This window comes from Copadichromis virginalis, linkage group LG18 (assembly GCF_057382275.1).
Source record: "Copadichromis virginalis isolate Kocher_CV1m ecotype Utaka linkage group LG18, C_Virginalis_male_GT1.1, whole genome shotgun sequence".
Lineage (NCBI taxonomy): Eukaryota > Metazoa > Chordata > Actinopteri > Cichliformes > Cichlidae > Copadichromis > Copadichromis virginalis.
In genome coordinates, this window is record NC_140635.1 from 22,996,919 (window position 1) to 23,017,776 (window position 20,858).

Here is a 20,858-nt window from a genome sequence, read left to right on the forward strand (position 1 = left end):
TGTGTGTGTGAGTGTGTGTGCCTGCGTGTGTATGTGATGCACTCAGTAATGGAATGTCACCTTGAGCCAAGTGTGCGGAAACCTCAAGCATGCTCACTGGAGACATATCCGCCTGTAAGACTCCCCGGATTGTGCATTATAATGACGGATGCGCTCTTTTGTATTGCGGCTCAAACGCCGATGACCCAGCTGGACATCCAGCAGCTATTTTGTCATTCAAATATTTTGGAGGAAGCACCAGAGAAGAGGGCTCCTCGTGATTGAGGCTTGCCTTTCAGCGTTTTATTATAAACGTATGAGTCGCCTGATTGAATTTGGGTCAAAAAACCAGCAGGTTTGACTCTGGGGCTGGATGGGTTGGTTTCAGCACCACAGGGAGTGGACAGCTCCCATCTCATTTGGAGTCGGCTCGCGCGTGTGAGCGCTACGTTTAGACCCCCATCACTCATCATCCACGCTTGGCCCTTTCGTATCACGTAACACCGTGTCAGGATACCAAGCATGAGACATAACTTCAGCAGCAGAGATGCAATTTGACTTTGTAGACCTTTGTTTAGCTCGCAGACTCCCACTCCGCGAGAAGCTAGCGGCCTCCCCTGATACTTATGCTAATCAATGCATCTTAAAGCAACAAAGTTGCTTCAAATATCATCATCGGGGCGGTTATTGTTGTTGTCGTGTGGTGGGGGAGTCAGTTCCTGTTGCATAAGTCGCAGTGTAATGACTCAGCGCTGCACCTGTCCTGCAGAGCTTCCTGTGACGGGATCAAACCTCAACACTTTGCTCTCTGTCCCATTTACCAGCCTGTCACATCAGCACTGGCAGTAAGTAAGCGAGACTGTCGTCCTCTTGATATCAATACCGTAATATTGTTGAGAGTTTCGTATAAACGAGCCCTCATTTTCTGTTGTTGGGGCCCAGGAGGGCTCAAAAACACATTTAACACAATCTATGCGCGACTTTTTGTGACAAGAGAATACAATCATGGATTTAAACAGATCATTCAGAATTCAGAAATAAAAAATAATAAAAATAGTGAGAAAATCCCTCTGTTTGCAGTCTCTCAGACTCCAGATGTAAAACCTGAGAGAAAACAATCGATATCTACTTGCTGATCTTAATAATAGGCTACTTCCTATGCAGCACTTCCTCACTCAAATCCTAAATGCATGCATCTGTGTTATTAAATTAAAGTAAATCAAAAACATGAAACATTTCCTTGTTTGTTGCTGGTCGCAAATTCAGCTTATATTCATACATATCCGGTTTTAATGAGGTCTGAACAACAGAAAGAAATTAAAAAGGAATTTTCTGGTCATTTATATTCCCTAAATACTGATTTTTAAACATGCAGATGTATAAGTGTTGGCAGGACCCTAAACAATGAAGACGGTCCTGCCAAATGCAACATTAACAGATTACATCCTTCTCTTTCCACCCAGTCTATGTCCTTTCTTGTCCACAGTCTTGTTACCTACCGTATTGACTACTGCAATTCTCTTTTGGATGGTCTCCCCCCCAAAATCCCTCCATAAGCTTCAACTGGTTCAGAACTGCTGCTCGCATTATCACCAGAACCCCCTCCTACCAGCACATCACCCCTGTTCTTCAGGAACTTCTTCTGCTAACCTTCTCTAACCTTCTCTGCTCCCAGGCTGTGGAACTCTCTACCCCCAGATATAAGAAACATTGGTTTTCTCCCCCAGTTTAAATCTCAACTCAAAACCCATCTGTTCAAATCTGCATATTCACTGTGAACCCACTGTTTGTTAATTTTATCTTATGCTTTTTTTTTATTGTTCTTCATTGTCTTTGTTCTATTATGTGTTTTTATCTATTGTACAGTGTCCTTGGGTGTCTTGAAAGGTGCTTCATAAATAAAATGTATTATTATTATTATTAAGAGGCAAAGCCAAAATAAAACCCAGTGGTTCAGAAACGAAGATGAAAAGGCCTTCCATGGTTTAACCCATCATTTAAACATTTGCATTTAAATTTTTGAGTTATTACAGGAACAGCAGTGCTACATGTCCTTACTCACACAAACAGTGATAATCATTAGATTCCTTTTGCTTTGTTACAAAAATCTAAAATGTGTAAAGAAATCGGTTTAATGCTGATTATAATTCACATCAGTATCGGAAAAAGTAAGTATCCCCCCCCCCATTATTCTCTGCATGCTCATGCTGGTAAAAAATACCACTTTGGCTGCACTTTGTTTACACTTTTCCATTTTGAGCCAGGCAGTCTCTTGTGCCTATTGCGTTTCCACAGCAAATCCCTCTTCTCATCTGACTCTATTTTTGTCTTTTCTTCCCCTTTCCCCTCTTTTCCCCTCCTGTACTCTGTGCACACACCCATCTAAAATGCACTGTCACGCACACACATCCACTTCCACTTCACACACACGCCTGATAGGTTCTACTGGGATTTTACAATGCTGCTTTTCATGGTGGGCAATCTGATCATCATCCCCGTGGGCATCACCTTCTTCAAGGACGAGACCACGACGCCCTGGATCATCTTCAACGTGGTGTCCGATACCTTCTTCCTCATGGACCTTGTGCTTAATTTTCGCACTGGAATCATCATCGAGGACAACTCAGACATCATTTTGGACCCTAAAACCATTAAGAAGAAGTACTTAAAAACTTGGTTCATTGTAGACTTTATCTCCTCCATCCCAGTGGATTACATATTCCTTATAGTAGAGAAGGGGATCGACTCAGAGGTGTACAAGACTGCTCGGGCCCTGAGGATCGTCCGCTTTACCAAGATCCTGAGTCTCCTGAGGCTGTTGAGGCTCTCCAGATTAATACGCTACATCCACCAATGGGAAGAGGTAAGGGCACACATTTCATAGCTGTCCATGAGCTAAAACATTATCTCAAAACTCACAGCTACACAAGAAGAAACCCCTAGCTTAGTCTGTGAGAAAAGGTCAGTGATTTTCCTCCAATATGCTGATGTTGGCTCATGGCCAAACCAACAATCTGCTTCTCTGGCCTGCTCTCCTTCACCTGGAGGCCCAGGATCAGTGTTCTCACCTGCCACCTGGTGAGAAAAATATAATGTCTGCAGGATGTTTGCGCGCTAACAAAGTTTGCATTCTAATTACTGTTATTGTAACACCATCCTCCTAACCTTCTGTCTCCATCTGACCTGGCAGTCCCACAGGTGGCACTTAATAAGCAACCTATTACCAGGGCAAACATAGTTAATCAATTAAGAGACCGGAGGAAGAGCAGGTGAAGTAGAGACAGCGATTATCATAAGCAGCAGTAGGGGGGCTATCGACTGTGATTATGTGACTAATTATTCATTTAAAGTGATTAGAGTTAGGTGAGATGGCAGGTCTGCACAGACCTGACTGGTAGACTCTGCATGTGAGGATGGGTGCTGTTGCTAGGATGCTTCTTGAAGACAAAACCCAAAGCACCAGTCCTGAACTTCCTGGCCACTCAGCTATTATTTACTCCACGAGAGGGATACACCTTTGTGGGCCCCTGCCCCAGCCCCTCACCAGACTCTCCTCCTCTGCTTTAAGAGGAATAGCCTGGGAGACAGGAGGTCCAACAGTGTCATAAGATCGCTCTACTTTTTATTTATGCGAGTATTGGCAGCCTGGTGCTGGCATTTTGCAGTAGTGAGCAGCACAGTGGGGCTTGGTTGCTCACTTGACCTTTGGATAATTGGATTTCTGAAGATATTATGTGATATGCACATAGAGTGGTGCATGATGGGAAGTAATACTTGCACGTGCGAAGAATAAGAGCGGCGATGTAGTGGAGAGCGAAACACTGGCACATGCGGGAGATGCCCATTTCAAATGCCTGTTTCCAGTTTATTTTGAAAATCCAAGAGTTGAAGCTGTGAGCTGTTTTTAGTTCCTGTAACGTTCTCGGTGCTGTCCGCGGTTCTGAACACCTCAGTGAGCCAGCACAACATGACCGTGTAATCCTCCTTGCAAAAATGATGACCAACTGCTCTATTTTGTGAGTTGCTGATTGATAAAAAGTGACAGTGAAAACCTCATAAAGGTTAAAGCTGCATTTAGAAAGATCAGCACATGTGATTCATGTCCAGTCTCATTCCTCATCACTCCAGTCATAGAGTATCACTTCTCCCTCAGTTGCACTGAGTAAGAAATGACCCATTTCCTGTTCCTTCATAGTAGACTAATCAGACCATTCTACGTGTTTTATAATGAAACGTACTGTCACTTCTGCACATTAAGATCTCATACCTATTATTAGTGCTTTTAAGCAGCTATTAGATGCTAAGCAGCATCACAGTTTTGATTCTTGAGGTCAGGCAAGTGATAGATGATTGGCCTAAGTGACTGTCCAGTGATGGAGGATGATTGATGTGCGAGACGACACAGACTATCAGTTGTTAAGGCTCATGATGGTCCCTGTCCATCACGCTGTGTGCATGTGATGGCACGTCTGTCTCCGCTGTTAGTGTATCTTTTGTGCCCGCCGGCTTGCGTGAGTGTTTTGTATATGGGCTGGGCCCCATGCGTGCTGGCGCCTCAGATTGATGTCACATATCTCGGTGTAACGAATGCGCTGCTCGCTCCTGCTGTGTTTGGTTTGAAACTGATGGGAAGCTGTCTCCCCTACTCATTGATTAAACTTGGTGGAATCCAAAGAAGAGTGTGAAGCTGAGCAGGAAGGCAGCTTCCCAATAGGAAATGAATTTATAGTAGATTCTTAGCAGAGGGGCAGTTGACATGGTCAAGATTGAGGTTCAAAAGTGGACACGGTTACTGATACACACACACACAACACACACACAAGAAGACAAACTGGCCGGGGTTATGAATACCAACATGGAGAATGAAGAGGCTGCAGAACAAAAGGAAGCTGTGTTGACTCTGTGACACAGAGTGAAAGAAGACACACAGAATAAAGACACGGCGAGGAGGAGGTTAATAAGGTACAGTGGGATGAATCAGACACTAACAACTGTGGACAGAAAACAAAGGGAGAAAGTGAAAACAAATAAAAAGGAAGTAGCACAAAGGGTGGTGGGTCAGGTAATCAAATCTGCTCAGGACCATTCCTGAATGTGTGAAGTGACCAGGACGCATCCGCACGGCAGCCATAATAAGACCACATGATACACTGAAGCATCTTTTATGAAAAGAAAAAAGATCAAATTTGCTACTTATTGAGATTTTCCCTTGTGTGAAGATTTACATATAAAGGAAAAGCTTAATCGAAAACATGTTTAAAGTTTACTACAATTCACTTTGTATTAGCTGTATGTATCCTTCTGTTTTCAGCTTTTTTTTTTTAACATCCACGATTTTAAAAATTAAAATTGTCATATATACGAACTGCCTGAAACAGCACGCTGGAATGATGTCCGATAGGCATTTTGTAGCCCATCTGGGCATTGTAGTTTCAACATTGCAGTCATTTGTTCAAGAGTCCAGCACTACCAAGTTTTTCTTTTACGAAGTCCTTATAAGTTCCCCTTTCCTTGTCCTCATGATGTTTTCCATTAAGATCAGAGTAAAGCAATTATGAATTGGAGGTAGGGGGAAATCATTTCGACTGGTTGAAATGCAGGCAGCTGGAGAACACATAGCGCCGAAGTCTCATCAGATAAAACTTACGACACTGTCAAGAAAGCCATAATTACTGAGTTCATGTTCCAATATAATCTTACATATAAACTCCTCTCCTTGCCTTGCTGTCTCCAGATCTTTCATATGACCTATGACCTAGCCAGCGCGGTGATGCGGATCTTTAACCTGATCGGTATGATGCTGTTGTTGTGTCACTGGGATGGCTGCCTACAGTTCCTGGTCCCCATGCTGCAGGAGTTCCCATCGGACTGCTGGGTGTCCCTCAACAAGATGGAGGTACGTATGAGGGAATCATGACTAGGCACGTAGGACTGCACATATCAGACCAGAACTGGGCTTGCTTCTTGTAACCCGAGTGAACAAGAACTAACTGTGGTCACAAGGTATTGATCGAAGCGTCTCGCTGTCATCAGAAAATATTGGCAAAATCTCAGTCAATATTTTGTGACCATGATAAGCTCTTTCTTGTCTTTCACTGCGCAGGAAACCCCGGTGCTTTAGAAAGGTTATTTGGAGAAGGGAAGCCTCAAATTGGCCTCAGAGATTTTTAATACTTTAGAGAGGAACACCACCAATTTTCCACTTGTGTTTACAGGACCTTGCTAAATATGTTAAAGAAAGTTGCACAGTGCCCTTTGTCACTTCACAAAGCCGTGTGAAGTGTGATAAATGTCAAGTGATGGCACTTGAAGTTACCAGATATCATCTGTCGCCCACTCCTCAGCTCAAAGCTACATCAGGCTCCACCAGCATAACACAGCTGATTCTCCAGTGTGGGTAATATGGGCAGCAGGAAGGAGGCATGCAAGCAAAATGACAATATCTCTGTTGTGCTGCCTCAGTAGCTTGTTTTTATTGGTTAATCTTTTTAAATGATGTGAGCACAAAAAATATTAAGACATGAACATTAAACAGATCTTAATCGTGACCAAACTACTTTACAAATAACCGTGTATGATTCAATAATTTATAATATTAAAATTAATTAATATTACTGATACCAGGGCAGAAAATCATTATTAAGCTTAGTGATCACTGCTGTGTATGATTCAGGAGGAAAAGTGTGTTCGCCTTTCAAGAAAATCAAGGATATTACTCATATCACAACCTTGTCATTGGCAGAAAACAGCTATAGCTTACCAACAAAGAGGCTGTTAAAAACAAACCTGTGAGATTTAAGTGCACCTCTACATCCCTCCGTGCCTCCTCTTCAGCACGGTGGGGCGATGACAGGAAAGATAAAAGGGGAAAATAGAGGGATGGGGGAAATATGGCCAGGCAGCTGGGCTCTTTGTTGCCATGTCTCTCTCAGAGAGATAAAAGCTGTTTGTTTATAGGTCTGTCTGTCAAACCAGCCTTTTACTGAGCAAGAGGAGACCACACCAAACCCAGACACGAGGCACAGGTCTAAATGGGGTTTTAAACAGATTGGGTCCTGCTCCCAGACACCGTCTGGGTCAGCCACGACGGCTTGTAAATTCAGATTTGAAGTATTTCCTGGATGAGAGGAGGGACTCTTGTTTTTAGTGCTGTACAAGAGTAATTCTGGTTGGAACAAGTTAATGGGATGATGAGGGTAAACATCCTCTTTGCCATATTGCTGAGATGAAAAGGATTCACTTTTTGTTTGATGTGTCAGACTGAAACCTACTGCAGTTTTACTGATGTTATTTTGTAGAGCTGGGTCACCGAAGACAAAGGATATATATATATATATATATATATATATATATATATATATATATATATAAAAGAACAATAAATTACCTCTTACTTTTTATTTTGCTCCTCTAAATAAATGTAGGTACACATATTTATATGCAGAAATTTAGAGACTGTAATGAGTGGAGGTGTGTTCGCTCACCCCCGAGGCTGACTATATCAAAACCAAGCCTTTGATGTTATAGATGATTAAAAATCCGTCATGCATTGCCTTGACTGTATCAGCTCTATGCCCTACACTGAAATACACACCACAGTACCAGTATAACAAACACCCCTGCTTCTTTGAATTTATCCATCCATCCTTCCATCTAGTTTCTTAATCACTTGTCCAATTCAGGGTTGGAGCCTATCAACAGCTGTCATGTCAGAGGGTGAAAGGCAGTGTGCAGAGAATAGGAATAAGACAGTCAAATTGAAATTGCGACGATTTATTGGATCTGAAATGATTAGCTCCATTTGTCGAGCCACAGAAAATTAAATCAGCAACTTAATGACAACAGATGAAATCTTTTGGTTAGCTGTAAGTACCAAATATTCACTACTTCTGTTGCTCACATGACTTATGGCTAATCTCTTTGTTTTACATAACTGGACATTCCTGGTAAATCAAAATAAGAAATTTGAAAATGCTGTTTTGGACTCACAAAATAAAAAACTAACGACTTTTGTTCATATCGGCCCACAGTGAGATTTAAAAATGTCTATCAAATATTGATAACATCATAAATTAGAGAGTACATAACGGCAATAAAACTGTGTCAGTGACACAGATGATTTTGGACCTGTTGTAAAAGTTGTCGACTGCACTCGACCAACTTTGATACAACGCAAATGAACCACAACAAATAGTACATCCATTTTAATCATAGCAGGAACAGGGGCCTGCTCAGTAAATGTACTATGGTACTTTGGAAGACACGGACCTCCAGGGTGAAAGAGGTTAAAGGCCTAAAGAACTCACCAACAGAATATCCAAGAGATCCTTCAAATTAGTGCACCAACATGCAGCTGCTATGTAAAATGTAAAGCGCGTATCTAACAATGACAACTAAGAAGCACCACAGATGCAACAGCAACACAAGTTCAAAAGTATTTCAACTTTTCTAAACTTATAGGCTGCACAAAAGGCAATCGTGCTCAGTACACGCTGCAGAGTTTGAAGTCCATGATGATGGAGTCTGGGCCTGACAGGACACTGACTCCTCCAGTGTTCTCTCCTGCTGTATAATCAAAGACAGCCGGTCTCCAGAGAGCCGTCACTCTCAAACGAAAGGGCCGCTCTGGCATGGGCTACATATGGCCACCTGAGACCACCCCCTATTGAGTGGCTGACAACTTGTAACATTAGCCATTGTGTTGCAGCCAGGCCATCCATCATGGCTCACACCCTACAGTGGCTCTGGTGGTGTGGAGCCCACAGGCAGGACCCATGGAGGGCGTTGAGAACACTCTGTAACTCTGAATGACATCCACCAGCTAATAATTGGATTCAGTCAAACTTGTACTACCTCAGGGAACATAGGTTGTTTTAGCAGTACACCCAACTTCCACCCCTGTATTGAACTCAGGTTATATTTAGCATGAGCTTTACTCTGCTTTATCAGCCACTAAGTTAATTTCCATGCAAGAGTGCTTATAGAGCTCGGCTGCATTATAGAGTACAGAGGCGACTGGGTAATAACAGTGACAGTCATGCTAACTGACAGAAACGGGGTGTATACTTTCAACTCTGTAATTACAGCTGTGTGTGCACCCATCCCTTCCAGTACCCACATCACAGAGGCGTCTCTTTCCCATTATCCCTTATTCCTTCAGCTTTGCAGTACAGTGGTCTGCTTACTTTAGTGACAGTAAGTCAGTAATCACTGTGTCTGGTGTGAAATCATCTGATTTACTCATTGCAGTTAGTTTGACCAAACACCATCACAGGTTTGCTGTGGGATATTTCAGATTTGATTTGAAGTACTCATTAAGCCAGTTATAGCAATATACACATGAAGAGCTAAATTTGCTGTCTGAGCTCTAAATTAACTCGAAATTAGTTGGTGGTGTTTGTTTCGTGGGAGAGGAGAGGGAAAGATGGGATTATATCGCAGGTGTTTTTGTTTTGTACAGCCTTACTGAGCCGAGTACAAGGAATGCAATAATATTATAGCCTACTAAAAGAAGTTGTATTACTGAACAAGTAGCTATGACATCTAATTATGCTGAAAGCCACTCAAGAGGAAGTATTTTGAAGCCAGTGTAACAGGAACTTTCCCTCACGTGGTGTTGTTAAAAGGACTAAAGTGGGCTCCTGACTCAACTTATTTCCCTTACACACACACACACACACACACACACACACACACACACACACACACACACACACACACACACACACACACACACAACACATTTTCATATCTTAGTGAGGACATCTAATTGCGATAATGCTTCCCCCTAGCGGCTTCCCCAAACCCTAACCATCAAAAATGAATGCCTAACCATAACCCTTAGCCTAAACCTAACCATAACCTAGTTGTAACCCTGACACTAAAACCACATTTTGAGTCTCAAAAATTCCTTCAAACTCGTGGGGACAGGCATTTTGTCTGCTTAAGTCACCGTCGGTCCTCACAAGTATGGTAGAACTACAATTTCATGGAGGCTTTTCACAAAGATGACAGTTGCCGTGGCCACCATCAAAAAATATATGTACACTTTATTAGTTCCACCCCTATGGTATTGGTTTGTACCCCCCTTTTCCCTCACAGCGGCTTTAATTCTTCATTGCACAGATTCAACAAAGTGCTGGAAACATTCCTCAGAGATGTTGGTGGTTACTGACATGCTAGCATCACACAGTTGCTGCAGATTCATGATGTGAATCTTCTGTTCCATCACCTTTCAAAGCTGCTCTATTGGATTGAGATCTGGTGACTGTGGAGGCTATTTGAGTGCAGTGAACTCACTGTCCTGCTCAAGAAACCAGTTTGAGCCATTGGTACAATGTGGTCATAAAGGGATGGACCTGGGCAGCAACAATACTCAGGTATGCTGCACCCTTTAAACATTCAGTTTCCTGTTTTTAACTAACATGAATGGCACCTGCTGTGGTCTTCTGCTGCTACTTCTACTTCAAGGTTAATGATCTTGTGCGTTCAGAGTCGTTCCTCTGCAAACTTTGGTTGTGTTGAGTGGTTATTTGAGTTACTGCAGCCCTCCTGTCAGCTCAAAGCAGTCTGGCCATTCTCCTCTTACATCAGCAAGGCATTTCACCCAGAGAGCTCCTGCTCACTGGATATTTTCTCTTTTTCAGAACATTCTCTGCAAACACCAGAGATGGCTGTGTGGGAAAATCCCAGTAGATCAGCAGTTTCTGAAATACTCAGTGTAGCTTGTCTGGCCCAACAACTATGCTAGATTCAAAGTCTCTTAAATCACCTGTGCTCTGATGTTCACTTTGAAATTATCAGGCCACCTTGACTTTTTAAAAAAAAAAAGTATTTATTTATCCAGGTAAAAAATCTCATTGAGATTAAAAATCTCATTCCCAAGAGAGACCTGGCATCATGGCAGCAAAAGTCAAAAATACATGTACCACACAAGTACATAACATTTAAAACAAATACAATATCCCGCTTGTCTCCATGTTTTAGTGAACTAAGTTGCTGCCATGTGATTGGGGGGGTTGATATTTGCATTAACAAGCAGTTGAACATTAAAAGTGACTACTGAGTGTATGGATAAACAGTATACGTGTATATATCTCTATCTATCTATCTATCTATCTATCTATCTATCTATCTATCTATCTATCTATCTATCTATCTATCTATCTATCTATCTATCTATCTATCTATCTATCTATCTATATATATATATATATATATATATATATATATATATATATATATATATATATATATATATATAAATATTTTTCCAGTTTCTCTGAATGACTTTTGTCAAGTCCAAAAAAATAAATGATGTTAATGACAGGTTAATAATTTTAGCACACAACCAGTATTAAGAAAAAAAATCAGGGCATGTTGGCCTCTGCTTCATCTGCCTAATCCTCTTTAATCTGTCGCTCACAGGTATACCATTTCATCACACTGAGTACAAAAAATGACTTATAAGTTGCATTTAATTTAACACAAAACCTTTGCAGGAAAAGCTTGACCAAGGGTTAAAAAAAGAAGACACGTATAAGTCTGAGATATGTACCATGACGATCAAACTCTAGTGGAGACGGTGAAATAAGATGCTGGAAACAGCTAATCTGACTCTGTCCAAAGAGTAATGTTGATACACTGAACTTTTAGTGTTATGTACTATTTTTGTTTGCATGAGCCCCTCCAAATGTAAACATGAGCTGTTCGGATTTGATTGATGTCATTGGTATAACTAACCAGCTGAGCAAAAGTCCTCCTTCAGTTTCTGGGCTAAAGGCTAAACAGAGTAAGCATTTTCTCACCATATCTAACTCATGAAACACAGTGTATAACAAAGTGTCTCCGGTTCTTTTCATCTTCTCTAAAGTTGGCTTAAATTAAGTAGCTCCACTGGGCCAGGCAGCCATCAGCTCATATTGGACAGAATACTGAAATCCAGCTTCTCTGTTGACCTTACAATGAGCTCTCTGTGGAGCATGCTTTGCCCTCCACTTTCCAAATAAATACATTTCACTGCCCAAACTGCAGATCATAAAGACACCACGCACACTGAGGCAGACAGGGAGAAACAGAAGGAGAGGAAGCACCAGACAAAGCTGACTGTACAATGAACTCTGATAAGCTGTTGTAAACTAAACTGGTGGGCGTGTGGCAGGACCAGGGCAGCGACTTTCTCAGACGGTTGTCGATTATCTTTGAGATGTTTGTTCAGCTTATCGGGCATCCAGCATGCATAGTGATCATTCAGTATGATATTGCTCTATTTTCCACTTCAGTATTACTGTTGTTTTTCATGCACTTTGTGTCATTTGTAACATTGTAAGTGATTTGGATCAGGGAATGGGAAGGTCTGTCTGTTGCTCTGCGTAACACTTTGATTACAGAATTTAACAGATTGCTATCAAATTTTCATTAGACTATAAACTTTGTTATACATCATATATATATCTATATATCTATATCTATATCTATATATCTATATATCTATATATCTATCTATATATATATATATATATATATATATATATATATATATATATACATATATATATATATGATGTATTTTGACACCATCCGCAATTACGGTAAACGTAACAGTTTTCATATTGCACTTTTCTGCTCTACCCAACCACTTTCAGCCATTCACACAAGCACTTTTTTTCTATCGGGCTCTGATGGATGCACTCGAGAACAACTTGGGGTTAGGATCTTGCCCAAGGATATCTGGCAGCCAGGGATCAAACCACCAAACTTCTGACTGGTAGATGACCTGTTTTACCCCTACTAGGAGTAACCCTTGCAGCTCCTATCTGAACTGGGTGGTTTCTGTCATATTTCAGACTTGCTTACAGAAAAAAATTAATGAGTTTGCATCAGAGGTTAGTGATGGTGCTTTCTGCCTATGAACAAAACCCAGAAACTATTCTAGTTCTTGTCACACCACATCTTTATTGATATATACCGAAGTGTCATAACTCGTCATTAATGGTATAGGGGAGGTTGTCAAATGTCGCCTTTATGGGGGAAAGAATTAAAAGCATCCCACTGCTGCTAGCATGGATAAAGTGCTGATGCATACTGATAATGTGAAGGTTTTTTTTTACAGCACACGAGTTACATAAACCTGCCCAAACTGTTTGGCAGGTGCGTTTCACATCTGTGTTTGCGAAGCATCTTGCACAACAAGGTTGCTGCAGGCTATTTAAAGAAGCATTTTAGGGTCCCGCAAGATAAATTTAAAGCCCCTGCATTATCAGTCAAGTTCAAACAGACTATCTGCGGCTAATGGAGATGGTAATTACCATCAAAGCAACGGATAGTTCCCAAACTGAAATCTCTGAGGAGAGTGATTGAGACTTACGAGGATATGGAGTCTCTCCTTCTCTCTTGCCTGTTTCTATTTCAGAATCAAAGTGCTCATCGTTCATCTATTATTCAATCTGCTTCACTCCACTGTTTCTCTTTCTGTTTTTACATATACCATTTAGCCCCAGCCCACTTGGTGGAGCTATATTTATTTTGGGAGTTTTGATTTCCCTGACCTCATATGGAGAGCTCTTTCTATCACTTTGTGGCCATTTAAAGTTATGCTGTTTGGATGTTAACAAACCTCTATGGTCAGTCTCTACCTGTGATTTTTTTTTTATACCTAGTGATTGTTCTCGTATCTAATCTAATAGAGGAATCAGATAAAAACAAATCAGAAAACAGCAAAAAACCCAACAAAAAACCCCATATGTTTTTTTTAGTTTTCAGGTTTGGGAGTTACCAGCACTTAGAGAAACTACATTTATTTGCCCCAATTAAGCCAAATATTCATAATGAGAAACATTTGTGCATTAATCTGCTAGACACAGTACTTGTTGTATCGTCAAATTGTTAATATTTGAATACACACAACACATTTTGCATCGCACTAAAAAGTTTTTTTTACATGAACTTAAAACAATAATGTTAATTTTTGAGATTAAAACATTGAATAAGTTCAGGTTTTTCATAAAAACACTACACTTTGGTTAGTTTCGTTATAGGAAAGAAACAGAGAAGAACTGCACACTTCTTAATATAATGCTGCAGTAGAGTGCTGATGCACTTCTCTGCAGCAGGTTATGGGGAGGATATAATGCAGCTGATTGCCTTTGTTAAGTGCAGCCTGTGACCTCTGTGTAGCTGGTACATATTTAGTGAGGCTAAGTGTGTGTGTGTGTGTTTTTTAGTGTGTGTGTTTCTTTAAGACTTGAGGGTCTCAGAGGTTTTCAGGATGCTGTTTGTAACTTTTTTTCCCTGTGCGCTGCTTTAGTAACACAGCTTACACAGATAATGAGTTTCTTTAGTAGAAAAAAGATTAAACATAGCTAAAAATCTAGGATTCTGATCCTACTTTTGGCTTTGAATTAATTGCATCAGCATCGTGTTCAGACTCAGGTAAGCACAGTAAGGCCAAATCAAGACCTTTTTCATCTGACTTTTCTGTTAAGGGCTGTGTTTGGGGACAAAGTTACAGTGAAATAAAACATTGAATAAGTGTTCATTACATGTATTTAAAGTGGGCGGAAACATAGATGTCTTTCTAAGTCACAATAAGAGTTTGGAGTTGCCGCACAAGCAGCTTGGTGACTGCTGCCCCGCTGTAGTAGATTCCGATTCACACAGTTCTTCAAGTGCATATTTAATGACCTCTCATTATAATTCCTCTCTGAGGAAATAACTTTCAAACCGTCTCTACTTTCCTGATTAGGCCTCGAAGGAATCCCTCGGTGTTGTTTCCCCTTCCTCCCTCTTTCCTTCTGTGTCCCTTGAGCTCTCATTTATATAACTGTTCCTCCATGACCCCTGTCCCCAAAGCTTTTCTTCTAGTTACCTACTTCATGGCATCACCCTCGTCTGAAACATATATTTGAATGTAACATTTGTGTGTTTAACTCCTTGTTTATCTCCTTTCTTGTCTTTCCACAGAACGACACCTGGTCAGAGCTGTACTCCTTTGCTGTTTTCAAAGCAATGAGCCACATGCTGTGCATTGGTTATGGCCGCCAAGCCCCAGAGAGTCTATCAGATATCTGGCTCACTATGTTGAGTATGATTGTAGGAGCTACGTGCTATGCTGTTTTTATTGGCCATGCAACAGCTCTCATCCAGTCCCTGGACTCCTCCAGACGGCAATATCAGGAAAAGGTGAGGAAACAACTCCATCCCATGATTTCAACACTTTTCTGCGAGCTGTTTTTCTTTAGATCCAGTATTTCCTCTTTATTTGTCCTTTAAAAGCAAGTTATTCACCTGCTTGCAAAGTGTTGGATAAGAAAATGAGATGAAACATTAAAGCTGAAGTGGTGGCCCATCAGTTGAGTAATTTAGCCTAGCATGAAACAGAGAAGCAGCTAATCTCACTGATCATCTACCAAAATTTACTCACAAGCTTCTGTGGAGCTCCTGAGCTTAAACATTATGTTGTTTTTGGGGGGGTTGTCTGCCAATCAGAAGGAGCACAGCTTGATCCCTGGCTCCTTCAGTCTATGTGCTGAAGCATCTTTGGGTGAGACACTAAACCCTGAATTGCCACGATGTATCCATCCCGCACCAGATAACGACAGCTGTGGTTGGAAAAAGTCTTTGTTCCAGTTGAAGTCTATGGGAAAACAGCTTTCTGTCTTGACCTCTTTAAACACTTTCCTGATGAGTTCATGGACTCAGTCACTCATTTTGAGTCATACTGAGTAAAAAATTAAGTCTGGTTAGATTAAAAAAATGAGGATTAACCATCATATGCTTACTGGCTAACAACTTATGATTGATAAGTCACCTCACAGTCAAAGACTCATCCTGATGCGGTCAGGACCAGCTCTATAGTCCAGAACAATCATTGTGTAAAGTGTAGAAGTAAATCTAAATCTACCTTGATCTACAAAGAGGTGTTTACAAAGGTTATAAAGCTAGTTATGTAGCTATTTGGTGGTTACGTGTTTTGATATTTACATGTTTACATGTTTGAATGTTTAGACATGCATGTTCAAACCAGTAATAAGTATGTGTTATATCTACCTGGTTGTTTTCCCTGTTTTGATCTGAGTATAAGATTTCCTGGCTTCTGAGAGGCCAGTGAAGTATTCATGAGGGCGGCACACAGGAAGTGTGGGTTGTTGTTGCAGTGTGCTAAAAGTAAAGAGGCTGCTAAAAAGTTATCCGTCTCCGTCTTGCTGTTCCTAATTATTCAGAGAGATTCCCAACCATCTAGTGAACCCTCACGTTACAATTGTACTAATGGAACTATGACCAGCAAGATACAAAATCCAGTAAGCAGTAATATGTGTTCAAACAAGCCTACATTTTTACACTATTTGTTAACTAAAATGTAAAAATGTAGGCTAATAAGATTGCTAATATGCATGACTAGCAAGTGTTACCAAGGATTAATCTCATGTAGTCCAAGATCTTACAGAAGAAAACAACTTTATGTTCATGTTGAACAGAGCTGGATAAAATAGAGAGGTCCTTATGGTTAATGTCAGACATGCAGATGCTGACATTGCTAATGATTTGATGTAAAGATCACTGGAGACAGATTGGTAGTTAGTGTCAAGGGAGGAGTTAGATCAGTTTCACTATATCTGGAAGAGTATTTTAGTAACTGAAGGTCAAAAAGGATCTTTTTTTTTTTTACAATCCTCATTTTGTTTGTAGCCGATTTAGATATTTACTGCTCATTAAATGAAAATTAAACCATAAGGTCACGTAATTAGTTATCAATAATAGATAATACATATCATACAACAGGCTGTATGTGTGTGAGGAAGTGTAACAGCAGTGTGTGGCATCAACCTACTCCTAAACACTTCAGGTTGTGACCTTAACGGCACACCATCAGGCGCCATTAAAGCACCCGTATATGCTGTCATAAGGACAATGAACCTGAGCGCGGATCAGAGCAGCGCTGAGCCGCGCTGCAGCAGTGGCCTGTCGTGGTAGCACAGTCACTCTGTTTCCAAGCAGAGTCTTGCCGGCTAGGGAGCAGTGGGAGTGCTGCCGGCTTTCAGCAGCCAATCAGAGGCTCCGGGTGTGTTCGGCCAGGTAGAGCCACATTGCCAGAGGCTGTGGCTGTGCCTGTGTGTGTGTGTGATTGTGTGATATGATGTCCCCTTGAGCAGCAGTAGAATTGATGAGGCAGCGGACCTGTGTGTCCCGGCAATGTCATCCTGAAGGTGACGTAAGCCATCATGGCCGCCTCCCTCTCTCAGAGTCTCTCACTTCCTGGTCACTCACTCACTGGCTCTCACTCTGCCTCTGCTCTATATCATCTCTTATGCATCTTTAACTATCCACTTTACATGAGCTCCACCCCTCCTTTTCCTTCCCCTGCACTGCTTAAATGTCTCCACCTGATTCTCTCTGGCGTATCTCCTTCCTGATCTCTCGCTCTCCTCACCTCCGGATCTAAATTTCTCTCTTTTTTCCCCTTCTCTTCCTCTATCTCTATCCTTTCTGGTGGTGGTGTCCTTGAAAGGTGCAGTGCTATTGCTAACTGGCTGCTATACAAAGCAAACTGAGGGGGAGGGTAAACCTGTGGGAGAGACAGTCCTGGTGCACTGCAAGATATTTGAATGCTGTGTATTTCACATTGTTTGGAGTTTTTCTCTCTCTCTCTTTTTTTTTTTTTTTGTCAGTTTGGTGTCTGGCTAGCATTGTGCGGCTCTCCGCAAAGAGTTTTATTGCCATGTGGCAGGACACTTGAGTATAAATCATGTCCAATAAACGGTTTAGAAGAAAACGATTCAGCCAGCAGAGTGCTGACTGAAGCTCTTGTCGTCACAGTTTGCCCAGGATGATGAGAGTTTTCTGTCTGAGGAACAAGTCACCCAGATGTGCAAAGTTTAAGTTTTCCCCCCAGTTTTAAAAATCTTGTCGAATTTGCACCACAAGCAGGATGAACTCAGCAAACTAAAACCTTAAAAATTTAAGAGCTGTGATGAGTTGTCTAATCCTAAACCAGCCTGTATGTTATCCAGTTTAAGGATGAAGCGAGGAGTACGAAACCTACATGCCTTGACATTAGAATTTTTTCATAATGCTGTGCTCTTTATGTTTATTCTTTCAGATTTAGACATTTTCTAATACGTCCTCACCCTGTCCCAGAATATACAGCTTTTCTGCTGAGGCCAAGAAGTGCATTTCCCTTAAAAACCTTTTTTTCTGACCAGTTGTCATATTTTTTTTCTGCTGCTCTGTGAGGATTAGTATTTGAGCTGCAGGCATGTTTATTAAAGAAAAAAAAACAACTCAGAGAGCAGAAAAGTGCCATGCATGCCAGTGAGGCTGATGCCGATGCTGCCGGGTGAATTTGCAATGCTTCCAGATAGGACTGTGAGTGGCATTTTTATCATTTTGGAGAGTGTTAGCAAAACACGTCTGCTGGCAGTCTGTTACAGCCCCAGTGTGGATTGAGCTAGCATTGTGTGAAGGGTTCCTTTTCAACCCAGAAGAAATGTCAGAGTCACAATTCATGCAGGTTAAATTTGGCTTGGTGGCTTTGGTGCAGAGACCTTTGTGTTAGTTATACATAGTAACAGTGCACAGTGACACATAGCAGAGGGGCATAGAAAGAACAGCAGTTCTACTTGTGCCTCTTTTTTTGAAGATTCAAATCTGATACATCCATGAAAATGATAAAAATGATGAATTCAGGAATTCTAGATTCTAGATTTGACCGTTGATTTGGGATACCATATAACTGCACTGTCCTCTGATTCCTAGCTCAGTGAATATGCTATATGTCATATTGCTATAGTTCTACAATGACATACCAAAAACATGCATAACTGCTCATTTGGACATCTGGAAAATCATGTCTTAGGTGCAGCATTTTGTGATTCTGACTTTGTGGTTCTGAGCGTTTTGTGTAGCGCTGTATGAGGTGTATAATCATGGTAAAAAGAAAGTAGACTTCAATTCTAAGGTTTTGGGTATTGGGACATAATGAAAGTAATCTGGTCCACAACAGATCTTAAAATGAGGTAAATACAGTCTGAGATGAATTACAAAACAACACATATTACACCCTGTCATTATTTATTTAACAAAAACAACATGCAGATGCAGTGTGTGAAAGATGAAGTACACCCTTACTGGTTACAGGAACCAAGAGGGTAGAAAGCAGCCAGGCGCTGTTGATCAACTGCAGTTGATGAATTGATTGTTGGAAAGTGTGAGGTTTGTGGAGTTTGCAGGAGCATTCAGATGATTGTTACCACAATGCCAAGGAAAAAAGACATCAACAATGATCTTGGAGAAGCAAGTGTTGCTGTTTGTCAATCTGGGAAGGGATATAAGGCCATTTATAAACAATCTGAAGTCCATCAGTCTTCAGTGAGGTCAGGCCTTAGCATATTAAATGTTAAAGTACAGGACAGTTAAAGGACAGTACAATTAGAAAAAGCATGGCTTGTTCAAAAGTCACCAGGAGAAAGCTTCTTCTCTCTAATATAAACATGGCAGCATGGCTTAGATTTGCAAAGTTGTATCTTCTTGTTATTGGCTTTGGACATGTGCACCTTGCAGTCGCTGAGTGGATCATGAACTCCCGTGTATACTAAAGTATTCTAGAGTCAAATGTGAGGCAGTCTGTCTGACAGCAAAAGCTTGGCTGAAACTGGATCATGCAACAGGATAATGATCCCAAGCACAGCAGCAAATCTGCAACATAATGGTTAAAAAAAAGAAAAGAATCAAGGTGTTGCAATAGTCCAGTCAAAGTCCAGACTTCATCGTGATTGAAATGCTGTGGTGGGACCTTGAGAGAGCTGTGCATAAATGAATGCCCCAAAACGTCAGTGAACTCAAGCAATGTTGTAAAGAAAAGTGGGTCAAGGTCTGTATGAATGCAGCACAAGGAATTTGTAGACATGACCTGTGATTAACATGTCTCAAGCTTTTATTGTTTTCCCCCTTATACTTGTGTCAGTGCTAAACATCACACTTTACTAAGTGTGGCTTGTTAATAAAGTTGTTTCTAGTTGCAGGAATAAGTGAATCTGTGTAGAGGTGGAGAATCTTTAAAGATCAGACTGGATTTTATATTTATATATACTAGATACACTCTTTTTTACTTATAACACTAAAAAGGGGTTTTACGTGAAATAATCATCTCTCCCTTGTAATCATTGTAGAGGCTGATCTGAGTCAGTGAGACAGAAAACACACAACAGTGCTCCACCACCACTAACCTCCCTTCCCTCATCTAGGGTACCAAAAACTCTTTTCTACAATTTTTAGTCATCCCCCAATTACCCAGAGGCAGGCGGGCTTTGTAAAGAGATTCCTGCACTCACATTTACAACAAAAACCATCCTTTTTTAGCTCTATCTGATGGTAGAGCAGGGCGATATGGCCAAAAATATTTATCACGATATATATTTGAAAATTTGCGATAACGATATAACCGACGATATAATTGATGCGAGACAAAATACAACTCCACAACATTACTAGCGCAAAAAGACAACCTTCCATTTATTTTCACTTAAACAAGAAGCTGGTTTTTATGTACATTAAAGCTTTATAAAAATGTAACAGTGCAAATGCAAATTCCTTGCTGAAAGTTTAACCAAAAGGCATTTCCAGTAGAAATGGGCTGACATATCCTGAGCATAACCATGTATAATATCCACTGAAGTTAAAAAGAGGTGCTTTGCAACATTAAACTGCAGTGTGCAGTACGTATTTTTCGAACCATAAGGTGCACAGGATTATAAGGCACATTAAGCGAAACAAAGCAGTCAGATAAATCAAACTTTATTAAACTCATTCTTCTTGCTTCCTCCACTTCTGTACCATTGATTCATTAATGTTGAATTCTCTGGCAGCTGCTCTATTCCCATGTT

General features: G+C 40.9%; 1 protein-coding gene across 1 annotated transcript in view; it reads left to right on the top strand.

Moving 5' to 3' along the window:
* LOC146687854 (potassium/sodium hyperpolarization-activated cyclic nucleotide-gated channel 2) overlaps window positions 1-20,858 on the top strand; it is a 32,891-nt gene that overhangs the window by 1,722 nt on the left and 10,311 nt on the right. The window contains exons 2-4 of the mRNA XM_085438634.1: window positions 2,419-2,842; window positions 5,714-5,875; window positions 14,941-15,159. Coding sequence (XP_085294760.1) covers window positions 2,419-2,842; window positions 5,714-5,875; window positions 14,941-15,159 — 805 coding nt within the window. The remainder of the gene's footprint in view (window positions 1-2,418; window positions 2,843-5,713; window positions 5,876-14,940; window positions 15,160-20,858) is intronic.